The sequence below is a fragment of the Podarcis erhardii genome, assembly GCF_964252035.2.
Source record: "Podarcis erhardii genome assembly, chromosome: 5".
In the NCBI taxonomy this organism is placed as follows: Eukaryota; Metazoa; Chordata; class Lepidosauria; order Squamata; family Lacertidae; genus Podarcis; species Podarcis erhardii.
The window spans coordinates 4,763,907-4,787,187 of NC_138509.1; the positions used below are offsets into that span (position 1 = coordinate 4,763,907).

At 41.5% G+C, this 23,281-nt stretch overlaps 1 protein-coding gene across 4 annotated transcripts in view; it reads left to right on the plus strand.

Moving 5' to 3' along the window:
* The window catches only part of SCUBE1 (signal peptide, CUB domain and EGF like domain containing 1), a 194,978-nt gene that overhangs the window by 41,557 nt on the left and 130,140 nt on the right, over positions 1 to 23,281 (plus strand). For all 4 annotated transcript variants that reach the window (XM_081860942.1, XM_081860943.1, XM_081860944.1 and 1 more), the window contains one exon: positions 543 to 677. In XM_081860942.1, the coding sequence (XP_081717068.1) occupies positions 543 to 677 (135 nt within the window). The remainder of the gene's footprint in view (positions 1 to 542; positions 678 to 23,281) is intronic.

The following is a 23,281-nucleotide window of genomic DNA, read 5'->3' on the forward strand; positions in this document are numbered from 1 at the left end:
TCTGAGTTAAAGGTGGAAGATGTCTGGGAGAAAGGGAAGGCCCCGAATTTCAAAAAGAATCATTACTTTATGTATTACTTGAAGATGCCTATCTATATGCCTTCAAATTTATCAGAGTCCTTAGGCCTCACCCACCAACCCTAAGTCTGCTTATCTTACAAAACAATCTCTCAAACCTTCTGCTCAAGACCTGGTGAATTTTTGGTTCTCCAAGATCAGAAGATTAATTGGGGCTCCTCCCTAAGCAGCCATGTTTTGATCTGATTCTGCCTTTGTATTGAAGAACAACAACAAAAAAGGCTGCATGATTTCCCACTTGCCATGTAGTGTGAAACTGTCATTTGACAAACCACAATGTTTTGCATTATGACATGGAAGAGAAGGTCGGAGGCACTTGGGCACAGCACTTGTTCTCACTCACTTTATCAAACCAAGGTTGTTATATCTGAATTGGGCCAGGATGGTGATTTGCTGGATTCTGACTATAGACATACTCTTTCTCCATGTTTGCTAACAGCCCTTATCAAAATACCTTTCTTTAGATGTTGACGAATGTCTGGATAACAATGGTGGCTGCCAGCAGATCTGTGTCAATACTATGGGAAGCTATGAATGCCAGTGCAAAGAAGGCTTTTTCCTAAGTGATAACCAGCACACGTGTATTCACCGCTCCAATGGTAAGTTTCCAGTCAGTGATCCAGGCAACAATTCTGCCAGTCATAACTCAGCCATGGTTGTACACCATACTAAGTTCATTCTGTTGGGTCGTTAAATGTTTGGTATCTCTAGTGGCATTTCCCTTTTAAAAATATTGTTATGGACCTTTTCGCAATAGTGAGGTGTCCACATTTATATACACATGCAGGGCCTATCTAGGATGACACCGTGTTAAGAGGTGGACAGGTCTGTTTTCCACAAGAAGGTATAGCAGAAATTGCCAGCCTCTTCGTATGATCTCATCAAGTTACATTGTCACGAAAGTGAAGCTTTTTGCAATTAATTGCAGGAACCTAAGTGAGAGAAAAGCAGGCAAAATAGCATGTGGAGAACATATTGTCTGTGTGCTGTTAGTTTCTTACCCTAGATATATCATAACACCATTTTGATTTCTGACAATATATTGTGTTGATTTTATTTTACCACTCTTAAGAGAGAGTGGGATACTAGTTTATCATACCACCATGGAAACTGGAGGGGGGAGAAGGAATATGGTGTGTTTAGTGTGTTGGTAGAGTAGTTGTTTAGTTGTTTAGTTTCCTATCACAGGAGTTTTATGATGCCTTTAAGAACTAGATAAAATATGATTCTATGAATATCTCAAATGTCTTAGGGACCTTAGGCCGTACTCCACAGCCCTTCCCTGTTGAACCAGCCAGCTTCACATCTGGCCTGTCTAATGTCCATTGAAACTGTATGCTTCGCATTGAATTTGGATTGTAAGTATGACATCCAAGAGGCCCTTTCCCTATATTCTAATAGGATGACTTCCTAGGGAGGGGAACTTGGTGGGGGTGGGGGGAAGTTGACTGGTCAGTATGCAGAAAATTCTTAAATTAATAGCATCTAGCATTTCAGAGCATCTTTGGTATGGAGTTTTCCATGCATCAGATGTGAGCGGCATCCGAACACACAGAAATACATGGGGAGTCATGGTTCCCTGGTGCAGTTCCCCACACATTTGAAAGCAGCATCTCCCTTTCATAATTTAGCTGTGTTGGTACAAACATCAGTGAAATACCATGTAGAATGTGACACAGCTTCAGTTATCTTCAGGATTAAACTGAAGATAAATGCATGAAATTATTATGCTAGAACTGGTTTATGTTATATAGGAAAACTGGGTTTGTGGACCTAATGGATGCAGAAAACATAGAAACATTTGAATGTGGGAGGTCCAGGTAACTAAGATTTCTTTCTGCCTGCAGGCCTTTGAAAGGTACCAATTAGCAAATAGCAAAATGATGGCCATGAAATAATAAGGGCTGGTAAAACTGCATACAGCTTGCATTCAGAGAAAATATATGCTGAGTGTAATAATATTTCAGAGCGAGGTCATGATTATGATAAAATGGGATGTTGATGATAAACACTATGACCGCTGTAAATTTCCACTGGACTTGCAAATAGTGTAATTGTACATCATAAAAACTGAATCGGAGTATTTTGTTGAGTGTACCCCTTATTATAGTTGCCAATCATCATACTGATTGACAACTTCCTGGTAAACAATCTCTCCGGTTTGTATTTTGGGCACTGTATATTTACCTAAATGACATACAATTACGCTGTGAATATTTGAAAACTATTATAAGAGTGGATGAGATCTGTGCTTTGGACTTCTTACTCATCAAACTGAGCTTTTATTATTTTTTTAATGACATTTAAAAAAACAGACAAAACTAGGTAAGTAGAAACATTGGTGACCAAAAGCCTAAGCACTTATTTCTTCTCACCATTGCCAGCTGAATTGCCCTTCACTTGGCTCTGATACCCCCCAAACCTTCTGCCATCTGCTCTAAGATTGCCTCCCTTCTCACCAGGGTCTCCACAGAGATTGGGATGCTGTTGAGGTTTGTTTGGAGATGTTTCGTGGCCAAAGTCAGTCTCCTATTCCAGTGGCTGAGTAGGCTATCAACAGAGCAGTCATCAGTATCTTTCAGTAGATCCCTTAGAGCTTTCTGGAACTTAGTTGAATCTCTTGATAATAACTGATCTGTCCCTACAGATAGACTGCAAAAATCTGGACCTTCTCTAGATAATGATTTATCCCTGGGAAAGATAAATCATTACATTCACCATATTCCTATCTGTCTCCAGGACAGTGCAAACCAAAAAAATAAATCCGTATGTCACATCTGTATTTCCCAGAAAGAGCCCTACAATTTTTATGGCAGTCAGGAAATCCTGAATAGCAACCAGTTAGGGAAGCTAGATAGGAAAAGAGCTGGTAGGGAAACAACTAGCTACTTTAATTGATTTCAGATCTCCAGGGTCTAATGAGCTGCACCTAAGGGTACTAAAGGAGCTTGCAGATATAATATCTGAGCCACTGTATATAACCTTTGATAATGCTTGGAGAACAGGTGAGGTCCCTGCAGACTGGAGGTGAGCAAATGTTGTCCCCATCTTCACAGATGTCTTCTAAAAGTGTGTAGTTCTTTATCTCCTTGACATCTGAAGGGAGGGTGTTCCACAGGGAGGGCGCCACTGCCAAGAAAGCCCTCTGCCTGGTTCCCTGTAACTTCACTTCTCGGGGGGGGGGCGGGGAGAGGTTAGGGCTGGAAATGCTCCTTCAGGTATACTGGTCCGAGGCCATTTCAGGCTTTAGAGGTCAGCACCAACACTTCAAATTGTGCTCAGAAACATACTCAGAAATGGGGGGGGGGGGGACCCAGGTAACTACTGACTGGTCAGCTTGACGTCAATACAAGGAAAAGTCCTAGAGGAGATAATTAAAGGGTCAGTCTATGAGAAATTAGAAAAGGATGCTGTGATTACTAAGACCCAGCATTAGTTTCTCCAAAACAAGTCATGCTAGATGAGACTACTCTCATTTCTTTTTTCGGTAAAGTTACAATCTTATTGGATCAGGGGAATGCTGTGGTTCTAGTGTATTTTGATTTCAGTAAGACTTTTGACAAAGTCCCTCATAATATTAACAGACTGGAAAGCTAGGCTGAAACTAACAAAATGAATTTCAATAGGGTTCTACACTTAGGCAGGAAGAACCAGCTGCACAAATATAAGATGGTGGACACCTGGCTTGCCAGTAGTACATATGAAAAGGATCTAGGGTTCTTAGTACAGTGGTTAAGTACTTAATTCGTTCCGGAGGTCCCTACTTAACCTGAAACTGTTCTTAACCTGAAGCACCACTTTAGCTAATGGGGCCTCCATGTTGCCGCCACGCCACCGGAGCCCGATTTCTGTTCTTATCCTGAAGCAAAGTTCTTAACTTGAAGCACTATTTCTGGGTTATCGGAATCTGTAACCTGAAGCGTATGTAATCTGAGGTACCACTGTATACCACAGATTTAACATGAGTCAACAGTGAGATGCAGCAGCAAAAAAGCTAATGCTATTTTTTGCATCAGCTGGAGTAGAGTGTCCTAAACAAGGGACGTAATAGTCTCACTCTATTCTGCCTTAGTTAGACAACACCTGGAGTCCTGTGTCCAGTTCTGAGCATCACATTTTAAGAAGGATATTGACAAACTGAAACATATGCGGATGATCAGGGGTCTGGAAATCCTCCTTATGAGGAACGGTTGAGGAGAGTGGGGATGTTTAGCCTGGATATGAGGAGTTTGAGAGGCAATGTGATAGTGGTGGACTCTCCTTCCTTGTAGGTTTTAAAGCCATTTTTCATGCATGCTTTATTTGAGATTCCTGCTTTGCAGGGGGTTGGACTAGATCTCTACAGTTCTATAATTTTGTGATGTAGGTGTTTGCTCAAAGGAGCCTCCCCCAACCTGGATTGGATTATAACTCCCACCATGCCATGCCCCATCCTAGCTGGGGCTGGTGGGAATTGTAGTTACATCTGGAGGGCACCAGACTGGGGAAGATTGATTTAAAATATTTATATAGTGCTGTCCAATATAAACATTCATATAAACATTTAAAACCACAAAATATAACTAAAACAATGTGATTTCTAATCCATGGGTTGCACAAAGTCCTCCAAGAGTCAGTTTCTGGAACTTCAGTACTATGTCTGAGCTTACCTCAATATGCTTGGCTGGGGATGGTTTTTGGTACAGTACCAGAATACCTTCTATCTCTGGAATGTGGAGGATGGTACCTAATTTTATCTAACTGATTTGGGGTTACTTATTTATCATGAATTGTTCACATTTTTGTCCTGAATGCTAGTAGAAAAATATCCAATAGAACAGGAAATAGTAGATTGGCGTCTTAATGAAAACCACTTGCTGAGTACTGTGATAAAATAATTATCACAATTTATTAAGGTGGACGATGAAGTATTCCTTCATGGCTCTTATAGCTTCCTTAATTTTGGTTGTCACCATACCAGCATCCTTATGCTATTGGTTGGGCCTTCGAGCTGAGCTGCTATTGTTGTTGCTTTTGATAACTCCAAAGGATTTGGAGAGATTTGACCCTCTTGACTTGCCCTTTCAGCTTACTTGTTTTATCAGTCTCCTCATTTTCAAGGAACATCTTTCCTCTGTTGAAGTTTCTACTTTTGAAGTCAAATTGTTATTGGCACAAACGAGCACTCAGAGCAGGCCTCCTTTGTTAATAAAAATTGATGTGGGGTTTTTTAGACATGGAGTTTTTCAGCAAAGAGGAATAAATAAATGTAGAGCCCCAAGTGAATTAGGGCTAAAACACTTGGATATAGCAGACTGGTCTTCTAAACAACATGATAAACAGTTTCTGAATTTTTAAAAGTCATTTTGACATTCTACTTCTACAGGATATTTGGCAATCTGAAGCCATAGTGCTTAATAGCTTGAGGTGCCACATTCTGGCAGCCCCTCTCTGTAGTAGGAGAGGGAGTCCCACTGAAGGCTTAGCATGTTTTATTTCAACAAATGTTAACACAATTGTAACACCTATGATTCCCTGTAAGCCTGCTAAATTTACTGTACTTACTGATCTGATGGTAGTCGGTGACTACATTCACACCACACTTTAAAGCACACCCAAATCACCCCCCCCCCAAGAATCCTGAGAACCGTAGCTTGTTAAGGGTTTTGGGAATTGTGGGTCTGCGGTGGATAAACTACAGTTCCCAGAATTTGGGGAGGGGGCATGTAGTTTGGATGTGCTTTAAAGGTCTGGGATGTATGCAGAGAATGTTTGCATGCCACGTTATTCTAAAAAAATCAATTGTAAACAATACTTGGACAATATTAGACCAAAAAAAAAAAAATGCAATCTTCATGTCCTGCTGCAGCCCTAATTTTTGCAGGAGGTTTCAATGCATGTATAGGAGTCAGTTTATATGCCCAAAACTACTGGATTTTGGAGTTTGATACTTAGGTTGATTGGAACATTTATTGGTTCCCCAAAGATTCCAAATGCAAACATGTGGGGCTGCATTTAGCTAAATGTGGAGAGATTTGCAAATAGTAAAGGGTACTGCTGATGGAGATATAGAGCATGAGGAATATACCCCCCCTCCCAATATATATACATATACCAAATAATTATTTTTTTAAAAAAAATCGGAATTAAGGGGTTTTCTCAGGACGGTTGAGAACACTTTTTCTGTAAGTGTGTGGGTGCAAAAATGGGGTCAAGGAGGGTCAGTTGGAGGGAGGGAGAAATGTCTCTACTTTCACCTGAGCAGTGTTGGAGGGCATGAAATGAAGGGTCCCTGCTAAAGAATAATAAAGCCATGGGAATAGATTTTATATCACCATCATTTTTGAAATTTATTGTTAGCTTGTGGGCTCCTCTGCTGGTTGCAGTTACGTATTACGTATTCAACAGCATCATAACTGAGGCTCAGAATACGGTGGTAATGGGGCCCCATATTTAAAAGGGTTCTAAAACTGATCCAGCAAACTTATCGCCCAGACAGCTTGTTCTATGTAATTGGCAAGCATTGAGCAAAAAAGTCTTCATAATAAACTAAGTGACTGGTTGGAAGAGGCAGCCATTTTGTCAGATGAAGCTGCCGTGTTTAGATAGATTCACCATGAATTATTCTCTGGTTGTAAACCATTTGACAAATAAGCAATAATTTTTTAAAAAAGCAAATATGGAGTTGCTTTGTGTGCAGCATAAAGGTAAAGGGACCCCTGACCATTAGGTCCAGTCGTGGCCAACTCTGGGGTTGCGGCGCTCATCCCCCTCGACAAAACCAAGGTAATTGTGTTTTGAAACAATACAGACTTCCAAAATGGTATTTTGATGAACAACTAATCAGACATATGAGAGTTCTTAAATATTTGAGCATAGCTTTTCAATCCTGTACAAACGTGGTCAGCTGAACAAGATGTGGTAGATAAACCAATAAGGAATATTAAAATTTAATGTGTACCTTTACATAATTTCATACCTGCTGTGCTCGAGGTTTCTAAAGCCAAACCTTTAGCTCAACTATTTTATGGAATTTTTTGGTTTGATGCCAGTTTAAGTCCACTGGAAGCTGTCCAGTCTAAATTCCTTAGACAAGTTTTCTCCATACCAAGATGTGTTATGAATGCTTCAATTGGAAGCTTGTTTTCCATTCCTTTTCACTCAAGTCTGGATCAGGACATTTAACTATTGGCTCTGCTTGAATATAACCCTTGCAGGCTTTCTTTCTTTAATTCTTGATTTGCACAAAAGAAGTTTAATGAAAGCCATTAATTTAAGGTTATGCTTTCTTGACTTTACACCACAACATTTACCCAGTTTAATCCTATACATAGTTTCCTGGGAATAAGATCTATTGAATTCAGTTGTGCTTGTTTCTGATGGCATATGTTCGACCTTTCAAATCCATTGAGCTTTAACAAAAGGTGACATGCATCCTTTAGCTTTTAACTGGAATTGCAAAGAGACTTGCAAAGTGTCACCACTTAGAACAGCAAGCATGAAGCAGAGGCTCCCATCCAAAGAGAGAGATATTCAGCCTCTGCTTGGATTATTTTCCTGCTGTTACAAACAGCAGTCAAACTTGAAGGTCTCGTCTTTACTTTATTCACTTGTCGGCGCAAGGTACCATGATGTTGTAGCAGCCTGACGTAATTGCTGCTAATATGAAAAAAGTCCCAAATCTGTGCTCAACCCCATTCCTGCTCTTCTATACCCCTGCTCGTAAGAATTAATGCTTTTCTTTTGGATCTCTAAGCTTTTGGGGGTGTTGCAGCTTCTCCTACAAAATGAAAATATCCATTTGTGTGTAACAGAGATTCAGAATCATAGAACTGTAGAGTGGGAAGGGACCCTGGGGGCATCTAGTCCAACCCCCTGCAACTCGGGAATCTCAACTAGATCATATATGACAGAGCAGTTATGGTAAATATAGGAAGGTACAAAAAATGTAAATCCAGAGGCTGTTCACTGTAATAACTTAAAAGTAGGGTTATTATTGGGAAATAAGATCACTTGGAATTTCAGGAAAAGAAGATTTTTCTTTTTTAAAAAAACAAAAACCCCAAACCCTCGAAGTAGGTAGTCCCAGATGTTTAGAAATATCATATTTTCCTCTTTATAACGGAGTGTGGTGCGTATTAGCTTTTATGTTGGGATTTGGTACTTACCTGTTTGAGTTACAGAGTTCTAAGAATTGGGAGTCAATTTCCAAACTGTTTCCAGATGCTAGAAGGCAAATATCTAATCTTCATTGCCCCAAGTGTAATGTCTGAAATAACAAAAGAAGCTGTAATGGGGCTTTGGCACCACATCTCTTAATGAACTCCCAACTAAATATCCCTGCAAACTAAAAGGAAGAAGACTGTCAGGATTGAGGAAAGGAAAATCAACCTAGCAAGTGATATTTTTCCCATTTCTGAAAGGTTCATTGAAATCCTATAACACTATCGCTACGGAATAATATAGATGCTGGGGAGAATTTTGTTATTTTAAGGAAATTTTCAGTCCTTGATTTACTGATTTACATTTACTGTGCCCACATTGAGTGTACTTGTTCAAAATGATTCCTAAATTTAGAGGCTGAATTTTGAAAAAAATAGTTTGATACTTAGGAAGTTAGATTTAAAGATCAGAGTCCAAAACTGAGCTCCCAGTGAGCCTGCCTTTTCATCCCGCTGGAAAAGCTTCTTGAAGCATGTGTTCAATTGTTTCTGGAAAATACACATTGTCGGCACCTGTTGTACCTCAACAGGGATATTTTCTGCAGAACACAGGCAGCCACATTGAAAACCCTGCCCCAAGATGGAGTGGGCTTCTGATATTTTAAGAATTGCAAGGAGCAGCTTCACCGCAGAATGCAGGATAAGGCAGCTTGACATTTCCAGGGCAGTTCATGGGTAGAAGGATCCTTGGGCCTGAACCTTGATCCTTCACAAAAGGTAAAGCTAAAGGGACCCCTGACAGTTAAGTCCAGTCGCAGATGATTCTGGGATTGCAGCGCTCATCTCGCTTTACTGGCCAAGGGAGCCAACGTTTGTCTGCAGACAGCTTCCGGGTCATGTGGCCAGCATGACTAAGCCACTTCTGGTGAACCAGAGCAGCACACAGAAATGCCGTTTACCTTCCCGCTGGAGCGGTACCTATTTATCTACTTGTACTCTGATGTGCTTTTGAACTGCTAGGTTGGCAGGAGCTGGGACCGAGGAACAGGAGCTCACCCCGTCATGGGGATTTGAACCGCCGATCTTTCGATTGGCAAGCCCAAGAGGCTCAGTGGTTTAACCCACAGCACCACCCACGTCCCTTGATCCTTCACAGCACCACCCTGTTGAAGTTGGAAGGTGTGCTGAAGCTCTGCACCCCAGCTGGATTAAGTAATTAGGGGGGCAGTAGGGGTCATGATGGCCTTATATAGCAGCTGCCTTTAATTTGGTTATGCAGTCCGAACAGCTAACAACCCAAAGTAGTTGCTCTGCAGATGCCTGTCGTCTTACCTTGTGCCAGTCATCATCATAAACTTTATTGCACTAGCCAAAGGCCATGGCATCATTCACAAAGGGAACAAAAGGAAAAGCAACAATAACCATAAAAACCATAAAAACATCAGGCACTGCAGATACAATAAACCACAATCACATCTTCTAAAAATTATTTGTTGCATACGATAGAATAGCAAGGGGTTCTCAGGTAGAATGTGCCAGCTTAAATGTCCGAATCACCTTTGCAATTGACCGCTATTTTATCTAGTTCTTTTCTCCGAATCTTCTTAGCTGCCAACGCATATAGTGCTACTTTATAAGTTACGAAGTCATCAGTATCACTCAGCAGCCATTTCACCCTTTCCACCCTGTTTGAGTGTGTTCCATTCGTGAGCAGGGGTTTTATAAATCAGTCTCTTGGTTCTATATATAGCAGGCACTGCAATAAATAGTGGTGCAGGTCCTCTACCCAAGGTTGCCCACACAGGCAAAATCTCTCCTTGTACTGTACTTTGCCGTACTGACTATCCACCACCTCCGAGGGCATCGATTGGAATCGTAATTCTGTAAAAGCGATTCTTAGTATGGCAAGTGGGAGCTTTGTCAAGTACAGTGCTACCTCGCAAGACGAATGCCTCGTAAGACGAAAAACTCGCAAAACGAAAGAGTTTTTCGTTTTTTGAGTTGCTTCGCAAGATGGATTTCCCTATGGGCTTGCAAGTTTGTTTCCTTTGTCTTGCAAGTTTGTTTCCTTTTTCTTAAAACCGTGCATTCACTTCGAGGAGCAACTCATAGCACGCGGTGTGGTAGCCTTTTTTGAGGTTTTTGAAGACTTTGGTGATTTTTGAAGCTTTTCCAAAGTCCGTGCTTCGCAAGACGAAAAAATCACAAGACGAAAAAACTTGCGGAACGAATTAATTTTGTCTTGCGAGGCACCACTGTAACTAGCTCGGATGTGCTCTGTTTTGATAAGTAGGAACCATGGTGAGCTTTTGGTAGAGTCTTACCTTGTGGAGCTCAGGTGCCTGCTCACCTGCCCATTGTGGTTGACATCCTTGGCTTTTGGCTCTTTGGTGCTTCAGTTGCAACCTTTGGAGTGTAACCTTCCCTACTACATTATTTGCCTTGGGTTGCTTTATCTGGGGTTTTGACCCATACCTGTTTCCTTGTTTTCCTTCAAAACTGTTGAGGCCCCACACCCATGCTTCGTTTGCTCATCGGTATAACTGGCCCAGTTGGGTGTGCCTGCTTTTCCTTACCCTGAAGAAGAAATTGTCGTCAAAATGGAAAGAGAAATACGGATTTCTTCTTAGCACCAGGGCCATTCTGCCCTGTATAAGAAAGGGACGCATAGGGCTGTATTCAGCTAAGTCCTGCTCAGAATAGAGCCACTGGAATTAACGAACCTAAGTTAGTCATGTTCATTAAAATTCCTATGGCTCAACTCTGAATAGAATTAGCATGGAATACCACCCACAGCATTTTGAAAAATTATACAGTAACTGTGAAATCATGGTAGAACATAATACCTGATTATTTCATAATATGTTCTTGAGCATATTTCGTGACTTGAAGAATAGCATAGGTGGGGTCTCCTACCTTATAAGAGTTAGGTTGTCCCTGACTTGGAGTTTCTGGTGACTGTCTACATTTTGTAATATTAAGACTTACTCACATATCTCAGGCTTCACATAAATTATTTTGAAATTAGCTTTGAAGCAAATGCCATTATTGTAGCATTAAAATCATTTGACTTTGGGGTTTTGCCATCAGTTCTGTCTAAAGCACTTAATTTGGTTAAATGATCTGACATATCTCTGCCTATAGGGGAAATTCAAGGAGTCAAAATACATTAGTTCTTGGGTTTAATGTGTAGGCATAAAACTATACTTTTGTGTACTCTGGGACATAGTACCTTGAGGCATATCACACTTAAATGGTTTAGAAGAATTTGAGTTTTAGACTGTCAGAAAACCTGACAAAAATATATTGGATATTTAAGTCCAAATACTCAACTTGAAAGGTTATTCAGTACATAGGAAATATTTTAAACTTCTCATCAAAGTTTGTCAACAAAGATGGACCTCTTACAGCTGGAGGAAATCAGGATGCATGAGACATGGACCCTTTCATCTCCTGCCAATGAAATCCCCAATCTTGAGTGGGATGATTCACTAAATAAAATATGGACCAGTGACTTCTAAATTGTGATTAGGCAAGCTCACTGGGGTTCCTCAGAAATGGTCCTGGTGGATCATCTTCTAGAATGTGCAAACTTGGGTGTCAGGGAACTGCCATCGGAGGAACAGGTGGTGGAAAGGCTCCAGGAGAATAGGAGAGATTCTGCAGCAGAAGAAGGAACCAGTAGGGGGAGAGCAGGAGCTCCGGAGGAAGGGGAGTCGGAGGGGAGGCTCTGGGATACTTCCAGTGAGAATAGTGAAGAGGTAACAAGACCCGCCTTAGGAACTCCCACCCTTCGCCGGAAACTGTCACGCAGAGAGTCCCGGAGGCGCATGTCCGTCAAACAGCTTTTATGCTGGCGTAAGTTCCGTAGACGCCCACTGTCAGATTCTACCAGCGACTGACGGAGTCATGCTTTGGGGGCTTCGTTAGTGACTCGGTTTGGTTGACCAGCCAAACACCAGAGGGATCAAGCTTTTACGCACAAGCAGCTCATTATCCCATCACATTGGGGAAGAGTTGGGTGTATTCTGGGGAACGATCTCACTTTACTATGCCTATGGCGAGTGTAGGAAATGAAAGTCTGCCAGAGAATCTGACCAGAATCCTCTACAACATTCAGGGGTTCTGCAGAGAATTCCATTGGAAGAAAGATTGATATGGAGGTAGAAAGTCTGAAAACCACTGATCTCGAAGAAATGGCTGGGGGCTTTTTTCTCCTTAGTGAGTTAAAATGGAGGTAGATGAATGATATGGACATTATGGTACTTTTGCAAGGTTTCAACGTAAAGTACTTCTTGTGGAGGAGCTGAAAGAAAGATGTGTCAGAATTCATGCTGCTAAAGATGTTAAGAAGTGTCTTATGAAATGAAGCGCTGTTTAAAACTGTGACCAGGCAGACGTGACAGGCAGACTGCTTGCCAGCGAGAGAGAGAAGGGAAGTCTTTTTTTTAAAAAAAATATCTCTCCACACCTGTGTTAAAATAAAAATAGTTGAACAGTCTGCAGTTCAACTACAGACTGACTGGCAACACTGACGAGAATAGAAAGCTCTACGCATGGGTGGGAAAATACACTGGAAAACTGTTTTCAAACAAGGGGGAAATATGTAAAATTCTAGGGGAAGGGGGCTTCATGCTCAAATCACTTAAGACTGGAACAGTATCAATATTTCCTGTATAATGCCTGCTCATGGTTATTTTGAAAGAAGGGACATAAAAGTTTGGAAAGCAGCATTTAGAAGCCAGCTGGTAACAAACATCAGATGAAAAATATTCAGCTTTAACCCTGGGTGTCCTTTTCTGCTAAGAAACCTAATTAAATGAACTATTTGTCTATGATACAGTAATAATTTTAATGTATAATTCATTTGCAACACTGATTTAATTATATACTGCATTTTGCACTTTGAGGCTGCCCCCCAAATTTTACAATGGAAGGGCCTCCCCCCGCCCAAGTTCCATGGTGGCATGCTGATATCATGCATGTTCTGGGTCATACGCACACAAGTGTGCTGACGTCACGCGGCCCCAGGCCACCTCAGTCGTGTTGATGAGGCAGAGCGTGTGTTTATCGGAAATGTTAATATCACCTTTCATTTAAAGAAAAATGCTTTAGGTGAATTAGAATTTTAAAAGAAAAATGGCCTGCCACATTCCATGGCCTCTGCATCTGAGTCTCAAACGTCTGCTCCTTCTAAATATGGAGGCTTCATTGAGTTGCCATGGCTAATAGCTGCTGTTAGACTCATCTCCCATGAATTTGACTATCCATTTTAAAAAGCCATTTAACCAGATCCCGTGGCAGTTAAATATGCGCTTATTGGAAAAGGATTTCCTTTTGCCTTGTCAGTTTTATTAGGTAACCCTGACTCTAAATTCTATGAGAGAGAGAGAGAGAGAGAGAGAGAGAGAGAGAGATCTTTCTCCACCCTCCTTTCCATACCATGCATAAACTTGTATAAAAGGTAAAGGTACCCCTGATCGTTAGGTCCAGTCGTGGACAACTCTGGGGTTGTGCGCTCATCTCGCTTTACTGGCCAAGGGAGCTGGTGTTTGTCTGCAGACAGCTTCTGGGTCATGTGGCCAGCAGGACTAAGCCGCTTCTGGCGAACCAGAGCAGCGCACAGAAACGCCGTTTACCTTCCCGCCAGAGTGGTACCTTTTTATCTACTTGCACTTTTATTATTATTATTATTCAAAATTATAACAAAACGTATTTTCCAAAAACATATCCTTATTCCCCCCCATTTTCCCTCCCCCCCCAGAACCCATCCCCCCACCCCACCCGCCGACTTCCCTCAGTTCCAGTCTTTGGTTTCTCCAATAATGCTATTTTCTGCATGTTACACAGTTGTATAGATCTTCAAACTGTTTAGCTAATTATTATCAGTAAAAAAATTGTGAATGTTTATTCAAAACCTGCCAATGAGTCCAGTTCGCTTTGTTGCGTCTTCAAATACTTTATGAAAGGTTCCCATTCATCCTTAAAGTCACAGTTATCCTTGTCCCGTAGCTTATATGTCAATTTTGCCAGTTCTGCATAGTCCATCAATTTTTCTTGCCATGATTCTTTAGTTGGGGTTTCTTCAGTCTTCCATCCTTGTGCTACCAGAACTCTCGCGGCCGTTGTGGCATACATGAAGATGTTTTTCAACTTTTTGGGCAGGTCTTTCCCTACAATCCCCAACAAAAATGCCTCGGGTTTTTTAACAAATGTTAAATAGAACATTTTCTTCAATTCATTGTATATCATTTCCCATAATTTTTTGATTACTTTACAATCCCACCACATATGATAAAATGTTCCCTCCTTTTCCTTACACTTCCAACATATATTTGAACTAGTTTTGTACATTTTCTCTAAATGCACTGGTGTTATGTACCATCTGTACATCATCTTCATGTAGTTCTCCTTCAATAGGGAACAATCTGTAAATTTTAAGTCAGTTTTCCATAATTTAACCCAATCTTCCATCATAATCTTGTGACCTACATCTTGTGCCCATTTAATCATAACTGATTTTACCTCTTCATCTTTTGTCTCCCATTCTAATAATATGCTGTATGCGGCCTTCAGTAGTTTCACTTTCCCTTCAATCACTTCCGTTTCAAACCTGGATCTAGTATAACTAAATCCTTTCTTACTGTCTTCTTTAAATGTTTCATGTAGTTGTTGATAATGCAACCAACTCTGAAAGTGGTCTTTGATCTCATCATAATCTCTTAATTTCCATTTTCCATCATGTTCCTTTAATAAATCAGCATATGTGAGCCATTTTCCTTTCTTTCCAAGTGGTTTGAGCAGTAATGCTTCATGTGGTGAGAGCCACCACGGAGTCTTTTGTTCCAATAAGTCTTTATATCTCTCCTATACTCTCATTAATGATTTCCTGATTATATGATTGTAAAAGCTTCTATGAATCTTCCCTTTCCCATACCATAAGTATGCATGCCAGCCAAATCTGTCGTCATGTCCTTCTAGTTCTAATGCCTCATGCTTATCCAATCTCATCCAGTCCCTGATCCATACTAAACAAGCAGATTCATAATACAGTTTAAGGTCTGGGAGGGCAAACCCGCCTATATCTTTTACATCTGTAAGTAAATGCATGGTCTGCCTATCCTTTTCAGCACCTGAAGCTTACAGGGTAAAACTGCTATTTTGCCTCCTAAATGCTTACAAATTGGGCAGTGTTTCAGAAGAATGGAATATTTTATGACATTGCATTATTTGTGTTCTGTTGAGGGAGACCAAACTACCTGTTTGAGACCCAGTTATAGTACAGGGACACACAAACAACAGTTGACATAATCACATGTGGAGTCTGATTTTAAGGGCCGACTCCACAGCTCTGTTGAGCTGGTGCAATGCCAAACAACCATCTCAGGTGGCCTACATCCAGCAAAACCCAGGCATGAGCTGGAGTAGGGTATCTTGAAGAAATCCATTACTCTTCAAAAATAAATTTGAGATGAAGTTATTTTCATTGTATTTGTAGGGGAAGTATACAGATGGATAATGGAGCTACATTAAGTAGTCTTCAGAATGTGCCCCGATGTGCTAACTTTCAATATCTGCTAGTGTCTAAGAGTCAAGTAAAAGGGATAGTATTTATTTTTAATTTGTGTAAAAGGTAAAGGGACCCCTGACCATTAGGTCCAGTCGCGGACGACTCTGGGGTTGCGGCGCTCATCTTGCTTTATTGGCCGAGGGAGCCGGCGTACAGCTTCTGGGTCATGTGGCCAGCATGACTAAGCCGCTTCTGGCAAACCAGAGCAGTGCACAGAAACACCGTTTACCTTCCCTCCAGAGCAGTACCTATTTATCTACTTGCACTTTGACGTGCTTTCGAACTGCTAGGTTGGCAGGAGCAGGGACCAAGCAACAGGAGCTCACTCCGTCGCAGGGATTTGAACCGCCAACCTTCTGATCGGCAAGCCCTAGGCTCTGTGGTTTTACCCACAGCGCCACGTGCGTCCCTTAATTAGTGTAGATCCTGTTAAAATAGCTGGCTCCCTTTTCACCCTCTTTTCACCAAAAGTGGACAAGGGCTGATGTTCTTTCCAGTTCATATTCAAGCTCAGTTTGAGGAGGGAGGATTTGCATGGACAGCTGTGACTGGGAACTCCCTCTCCTTCCCATGATCTCCGCCTGGGTAGTTGTGGGCTGGTGGCAAACTCAGCCCAACTCTGCTCTGCAAGATGGAAGGGGTGGAATGAGTGGTCCCAGGAATGACTCTTTTGCCACTCAGTGCTTAACTGTTGAGCTACAGTGGCTCCAAGAACAAGCTTCCTTGTACAGGGAAATGAAAATACCCTGCTTTTCAGGAGGTTGTGTAGGAGAGGGAGGGCCTTCAGATTTGCAGCTCTTCATTAAAAGAAGACCGTTATACATGTCTGCCATGTACCATCTGTTTGGCTGCTAGAGACGGAAGTGTTCTGTTCAATGTGTGCATGCACACTAACATGAATTCCTAAAATGCCAAATTAAACCGGAGTACCAGCATATATCCCTGAATTAAAATAAAAACTCTTTGGGTGCATATTTTTTTATGAAACATCGAACATGGTGTGTACACTTTAAGAAAGATGGCCTCATCTTTATATTTCATGTTCTCTCTAGTGCTTCTAGTTCGTTTTGCTTTAATGTTTGCTTCCTAATAGTTTGTAGCTGGTGAAATCTCAGTGCGTACAATACGATGTATTGTAGGAGTGCTGTTATGCTACTAAATTGAGAACTTGGCAGTTTTCCACCCTTCAGGTAAAAAAGGGGCATGGGATAATAATGGCTCTTCTTGATCCACCTCAGACTGTGAAGTATTAAACAAGCCATGACTAAGAAAACACATTTCCTCTCCTCTTCATTTCTTTGCAAGTGCTCGTTTTTCTCAGAGGTCCACATGAGGAGAAAGGGAGTTACTCATTTGAACAGGCATTTGTTTGGAAGTTGAGACCTGGAAAAGCAACTAGAAGCCAAGGCTGGAAGCAATCATAAAAGTGCGTACTGCAACTTAGAACCGAACAGCACATTGCACACAAATGTGGGTAACTAAACCCCAATGGGCATTTCTTTCTATGGGAAAGCAACTTTGGGGAGAGGGCAAGTTGGAATACAGAAATGTGGGGTGGAGATCCTTAACTCTTTCTTCCATGTCAGTTTCCCACTAAAAATTATTCCTCTGTAACTACTAAAAATTGGCATCCTTGGTCTTACAGATACCTGTTTCCCTTTAGCTTCTATGAATCCTTGGATTTTCCTTCTACAATAGAATAGGGCATTATTTTTTACTTATTATATTATTTCATAAAATTATACACCACTTGACTGTAAAAAAAATGTTTTATTTTTTTTAAAATAATATTTATTAAAAGTTTCCAATTATAACAATATAAAAAAAAACAACATCCAAATTTAAGATCTTATTTTCCGTAACATCTTTCCAGGACTTCCCCTCCCCTCCCCCTCTTATATTCCAATTCTTACAAATAAATTCAGCAATTTATTATCCCAAATTTCAACCTTATTATCATTAACCCAATTTAAAAATATTTTCCCATCTCCTAAGATCGACCTATTCCCTTCCACGCGTTCCCCCCTTTAATATACATAGTAGATTAAAATATAATAAAATAAAATATGATTTTACACCCTTTGGATTCCAAATTTCCCTCCCCCTTTTCCTGGTTGCGTTCCCCATATTAATCAACATCTGATGTCTTCCTGGAGCTCCCACACTTATTTAAACCATAGTCCTTTACCAGTCTTCTTTAATTTTAAATGTCCAATCTTGGAAGGAGTCTATCTCAAAAAGGCCCATTTTTTCCATCCAGATTTTTATATACTTGGGAGTAAAAACTCCAATTTTATTTCTTAAACCTTTCAAATCTGGATGTCCCAAATGTTCCCACTTCCAACTTTGTCCAATTCTTATTATTCCTGTTGTTCTTGTTAATCTCTCTCCTCTTTCTTTTCCTGTTTTCCTGCACAAATGTTCTAATTCCAAAAGCTTCTAAATTCCACTGCAGAGGCTCTGTTATTCAGGAACGAAACATGATGCCAAGTCCCTTCCATTCTTCAATAGATAAGTCTATTGTCTACTTTAGTGTGGAAACCTCTGTAGCCAAAATAGTGTTCCATTTCTGCAGTTTCCCAGGAGATAAAAAGTTCAGTCAAATTCGATGCCAACAACTTGTAATAACCCTCGGATCCTCTAGGTGGATTGTAATAACTCAGTTCCCTTCCAGATCCCGTCCACCGGTCAAAGTAACTTAATATTCCTTGTTTTAAACATTTTGTATCCAATTTGTAACAAATATAACCGGCAAAGTCCTCGTAACAAAGTTCTCATTTTTGTTCTTCTGCTTTGACAGCTCTTTGACAGCTGTCAAAACCTCTCCTTGTCTTTTCCCGGCGCTCTAACTAAAGCGCTCCCAGGTTCCGGGGGCGGGGGGATTGCTTTTTGATTAAATTCCACTTTTCTCCTCCAGCTCAGTCTTATAATTTTCCATCGCGAAATTTCATAACTTTATCAAAATAGGGTTGCGCTCAATCTTAGATGTTAAGTCCTTTACTTTAGCTGCTCTACAACAGGGGGGGGGGCTGACTTCCTTTTTACGCCTCCCCCGCTCGTTCCGAATTCTTTAAAAATTTCTCGCCTTTTTTAATCCAAGTTCCGATTACTCACGGGTTATGCTTTTAAGTCCAAATTTCCAATAGAAGAAGTCAGCGCTCTCCGTCGAATGGCATGCGGCTTCGCTCGGCAGGGGAAGCGGAGGACTCAAAGCACCACCCCCCCTGTCACCCATTCCACAGCCTTTAAAAAGGCTCCTTTGCGGGTCGGGGGGGGGGCTCAAAAGGTGCCAGCCGAGTCACCATGTCCATGGGTTTCAGCGCCCATGGTTTTTAGGGGTCCCCGCGTCGCCGGCGCGGCAGGACCCAGCCCCTGCCGAGCAGGCTCCCTCCGGAGCTCGGAGGGAGTCCGCCATTCGGCGATGGCGCCAACCCGGAAGTCATCTAAAAAAAAAAAATGTTTTAAAGCAGTTTACAAAAGGATAAAATAATAAAAAGTACTTTAAAACGTACAAAAGTTAAAATACTCAAACAGATTCCCTCAACTTTCTAAGCATCTTGGTAGGTTTCTATCCCACTCTTCTACCAGGAAGTTCTGGCCAACATACATGAGTCCGTACATGTTACCTTTTAAACAAACTCTGCAAGTTGAGCTAGGCAGAGAGAGAGAGAGAGAGAGAGAGGGGGGCTCTCTGTCATTCAACACTTTTTCCAGCTTTTCGCCTGGGCCCCTCCAGATGTGTCAGGGAACTGCCATCGGAGAGGCAGGTGGTGGAGGGACTCTCGGAAGCTAGAGGGACTCTCGGAAGCTAGGAGAGACTCGGCAGCGGGGGAAGGTACCAGCAGGGGGAGAGAGGGAGATCAGAGAGAAAGTGAGTCGAAGGGATGGCTCAGGGAGACTTCCAGCGAAAACAGTGGGGAAGTTTCAGGACCTCCTATAGGTACACCCACTCCTCGCCGGAAACTGTCGCGCCGAGAATCCCGAAGACGCGTTTCCGTTAAGGAGCTTTTATGTTGGAGTAGATTCCGTAAACGCCCACTGTCGGATTCTGCCAGCGATTAATGGAGTCATGCTTTAAGGGGCTCCGTGAAGGACAGAGCTTTGAGAACCATGCCCAAGCTCTGAGGGACTAAGCTTTTACGCACAAGCAGCTCATCGTCCCATCACAAGATGTTTTGAACTACAACTCCCATCCTTCCTGGCAAGCACAGCCAAACAGGCTGGGGCTGAAGAGAGCCGTAGTCCAAAACATCCGAAGGGCACCATGTTGGGAAAGGCTGCTCTAGCCTCTGCCCCCACATTGACTCTAACCACTATGCCACATCTTCACGCTGAGTCTTGTCTTATACTGCATTGAAAGCTGAGCTTTTATTTAATTACTTGCCTGAAAGATGTTTGTTCTTGCCCCGTCATCTTCCATAGCTGAGATTTAATAAAGATTTTGGGAGTCCTTTACTTAATTGTGTGAAAACGAATGCATTACTTTCCCAGCTAATATATATGTTCCTTGCTCTGCAAACCAGATGATTTTACCCATATATACTATGGGGTGTTTTGGTACATGTCAGCTATCCTTTATTTTTGTGTGTTACTTTTAGACCGCCATTTAAAATGTGCACAAGGTGGCTTTCTGTGTGTGCACTTGTCAGTACACTGAGGAAGCGGAAGGGGATCCCACTGAGGGGCCTAACCATGATTGGTACATACCAGGACAAGCGGAAGAGGGGACAGGGGAGGTTGGAGACTTAGCAGGTCTTCAAGGGACATCAGAGGACATTGAAGGGGCAGTTGCCTCTTCCCAGGAACCAGGACACACCTCACCAGAACCAGTGGTGCCCCCGTCTTCACAGACTCAGGTTTACATCCCATCTTCCAGTCCAGAAGCCCTTCTCCATAATCCTTAACGCCTGAGAACATTCTGTAGTTAGTCAGTGATGTGAGGAATGTTCAGTGATTTCTTCTCATTTCTTCTACATATGCTCCAGGGTTCAGTTCTGGCATTGAAAAGAAACAACCGGGCCAAGGAAGAGCCCTGGCACAAATTAAACCCCGCCTATGGAGACACCCAAATTATTTTAATTCGTAGACATTCTTAGGAAAATTTCATACATTAACACGAGTCCCTAGAGGCTCAAATAATCAGGAAATTCAAGATAACTGTGGCTCAAAAGTATTTGCTTCGATTTCTATGTTCTGGATAGCTAGTGATAAACTTAACTTTGGGCGTAATATAACATAGGAGACTTGGAGTCTCCTCCACCTCTGCTTCCCTAACCCTTCACATGAGTAGGGCCTACTTGTACAGCCGTAGGCTCTGATTCACATTCAGAATTCTAAATGCAAGCTGGCAACATAGTTGGGGGCTTGTATGGGTGCAACCTAGGTAAAGGTGAGGGTAAAGGGCCCTCGGAAGGTTAAGTCCAGTCAAAGGCGACTATGGGGTGCGGCGCTTATCTCGCTTTTCAGGCCGAGGGAGCTGGCGTTTGTCCACAGACAGCTTTCCGAGTCATGTGGTCAGCAGGACTAAACCGCTTCTGGTGCAACAGGACACTGATGGAAGCCAGAGCACACAGAAACACCATTTACCTTCCCATAGGTACCAGTGGTATCTATTTATCTACATTTATCTACATACTTGCACTGGTATGCTTTCAAACTGCTAGGTTGGCAGAAGCTGGAGCAAAGCAATGGGAGCTCACCCCATCATGGGGATTTGAACCACTGACCTTCCAATCAGCAAGCCTAAGAGACTCAGTGGTTTAGACCACAGTACCACCTGCTCCCCTGTGCAACCTAGATACCGGGGCCATGAGTGATGTTGGGAGAGTATATTTCATCATCATCATTATTATTATTACTACTATTATACCCCCGCCCATGTGGCCCAAGCCACTCTGCGCAGCTTTCATTTTTAATTTTTTTATTAAGAGTTTTTTTTATTACAATAAAGAGAAAAAACAGCATAGCAAAAAACAAACAAAAAAGAAAAACAAACATAAAATTTAGCATCATATAATAACCAACCTTTCTTCATTTTTGGACTTCCTCACGTCTCTCGCTCCTACTTTCCCAATTTATGAAACTTTAACCAGCAATTTATCACCTTGTTTCCATTCTTATTGTACACTTTTCCAATATTTTGTCCATAACTTTGAATATTTTTGTCTAGGTCTTAAATCTCTAATCTTACCATAATATTTACTCAAAATTTATTTTTCTCATAAAATTCACTCATTCTCACAATCTTTTCACCAAATTTTATGGTGCCCTGTTATTTTCAAATCCCTCATCCTTCTTAGCACTCATATAATTTACAGTGTTTTTGTAGGTAGTCCTTGAATTTCTTCCAGTCCTCTTCCACTGCTTCCTCTCCCAGGTCTCGGATTCTGCCAGTCATTTCTGCTAGCTCCATGTAGTCCATCAGTTCCATCTGCCATTCTTCCAGCGTGGGCAAATCTTGAGTTTTCCAATATTTAGCGACAAGTATCCTTGCTGCTGTTGTCGCATACATAAAAAATGTTTGATCATTCTTTGACACCCTCTGGCCAACAATGCCCAAAAGGAAGGCCTCTGGTTTCTTAGGGAAGGTATACTTAAATACCTTTTTCAGCTCGTTATATATTATTTCCCAGAAGGCCTTAACCCTGGGGCAAGTCCACCAGAGGTGAAAGAACGTTCCTTCAGTTTCCTTACATTTCCAACACTTATTATCTGACAGGTGATATATTTTTGCAAGCTTGACTGGGGTCATGTACCACCTATATATCATTTTCATAATGTTTTCTTTCAAGGCATTACATGCCGTAAACTTCATACCGGTGGTCCATAACTTTTCCCAGTCAGCAAACATGATATTATACCCAATGTCCTGTGCCCACTTTATCATAGCTGATTTAACCGTTTCATCCTGTGTATTCCACCTCAGCAACAAGTTATACATTCTTGAAAGTACCTTAGTCTTAGGTTCTAACAGTTCTGTTTCCAGATTCGATTTTTCCACCTGGAATCCTAACTTTTTATCCAATTTAAAAGCCTCTTTAATCTGAGCGTAATGTAGCCAATCTCGCACTTTGTCTTTTAGTTTCTCCAAACTCTGCAATCTCCAATTGTCTCCATCTCCTTCTAATATTTCCCAGTATTTCGGCCATTTGACCTCCATATTGGGTCTTTTCACAGCTTTAGCTTCCATAGGTGATAACCACCTTGGGGTCTTATTTTCTAATAAGTCTTTATATTTTGTCCAGACATTAAACACTGCTTTCCTTACAATATGGTTCTTGAAATTCTTGTGAATCTTAACCTTGTCATACCACAGATATGCATGCCATCCAAAAGCATTGTTAAATCCTTCCAAATCTAACACATCAGTGTTTTCAAGGAACAGCCAATCTTTCAGCCAGCAAAAAGCTGCTGATTCATAATACAACCTTAAGTCTTGCAGGGCAAACCCCCCTCTTTCTTTAGCATCAGTTAATATTTTAAACTTAATTCT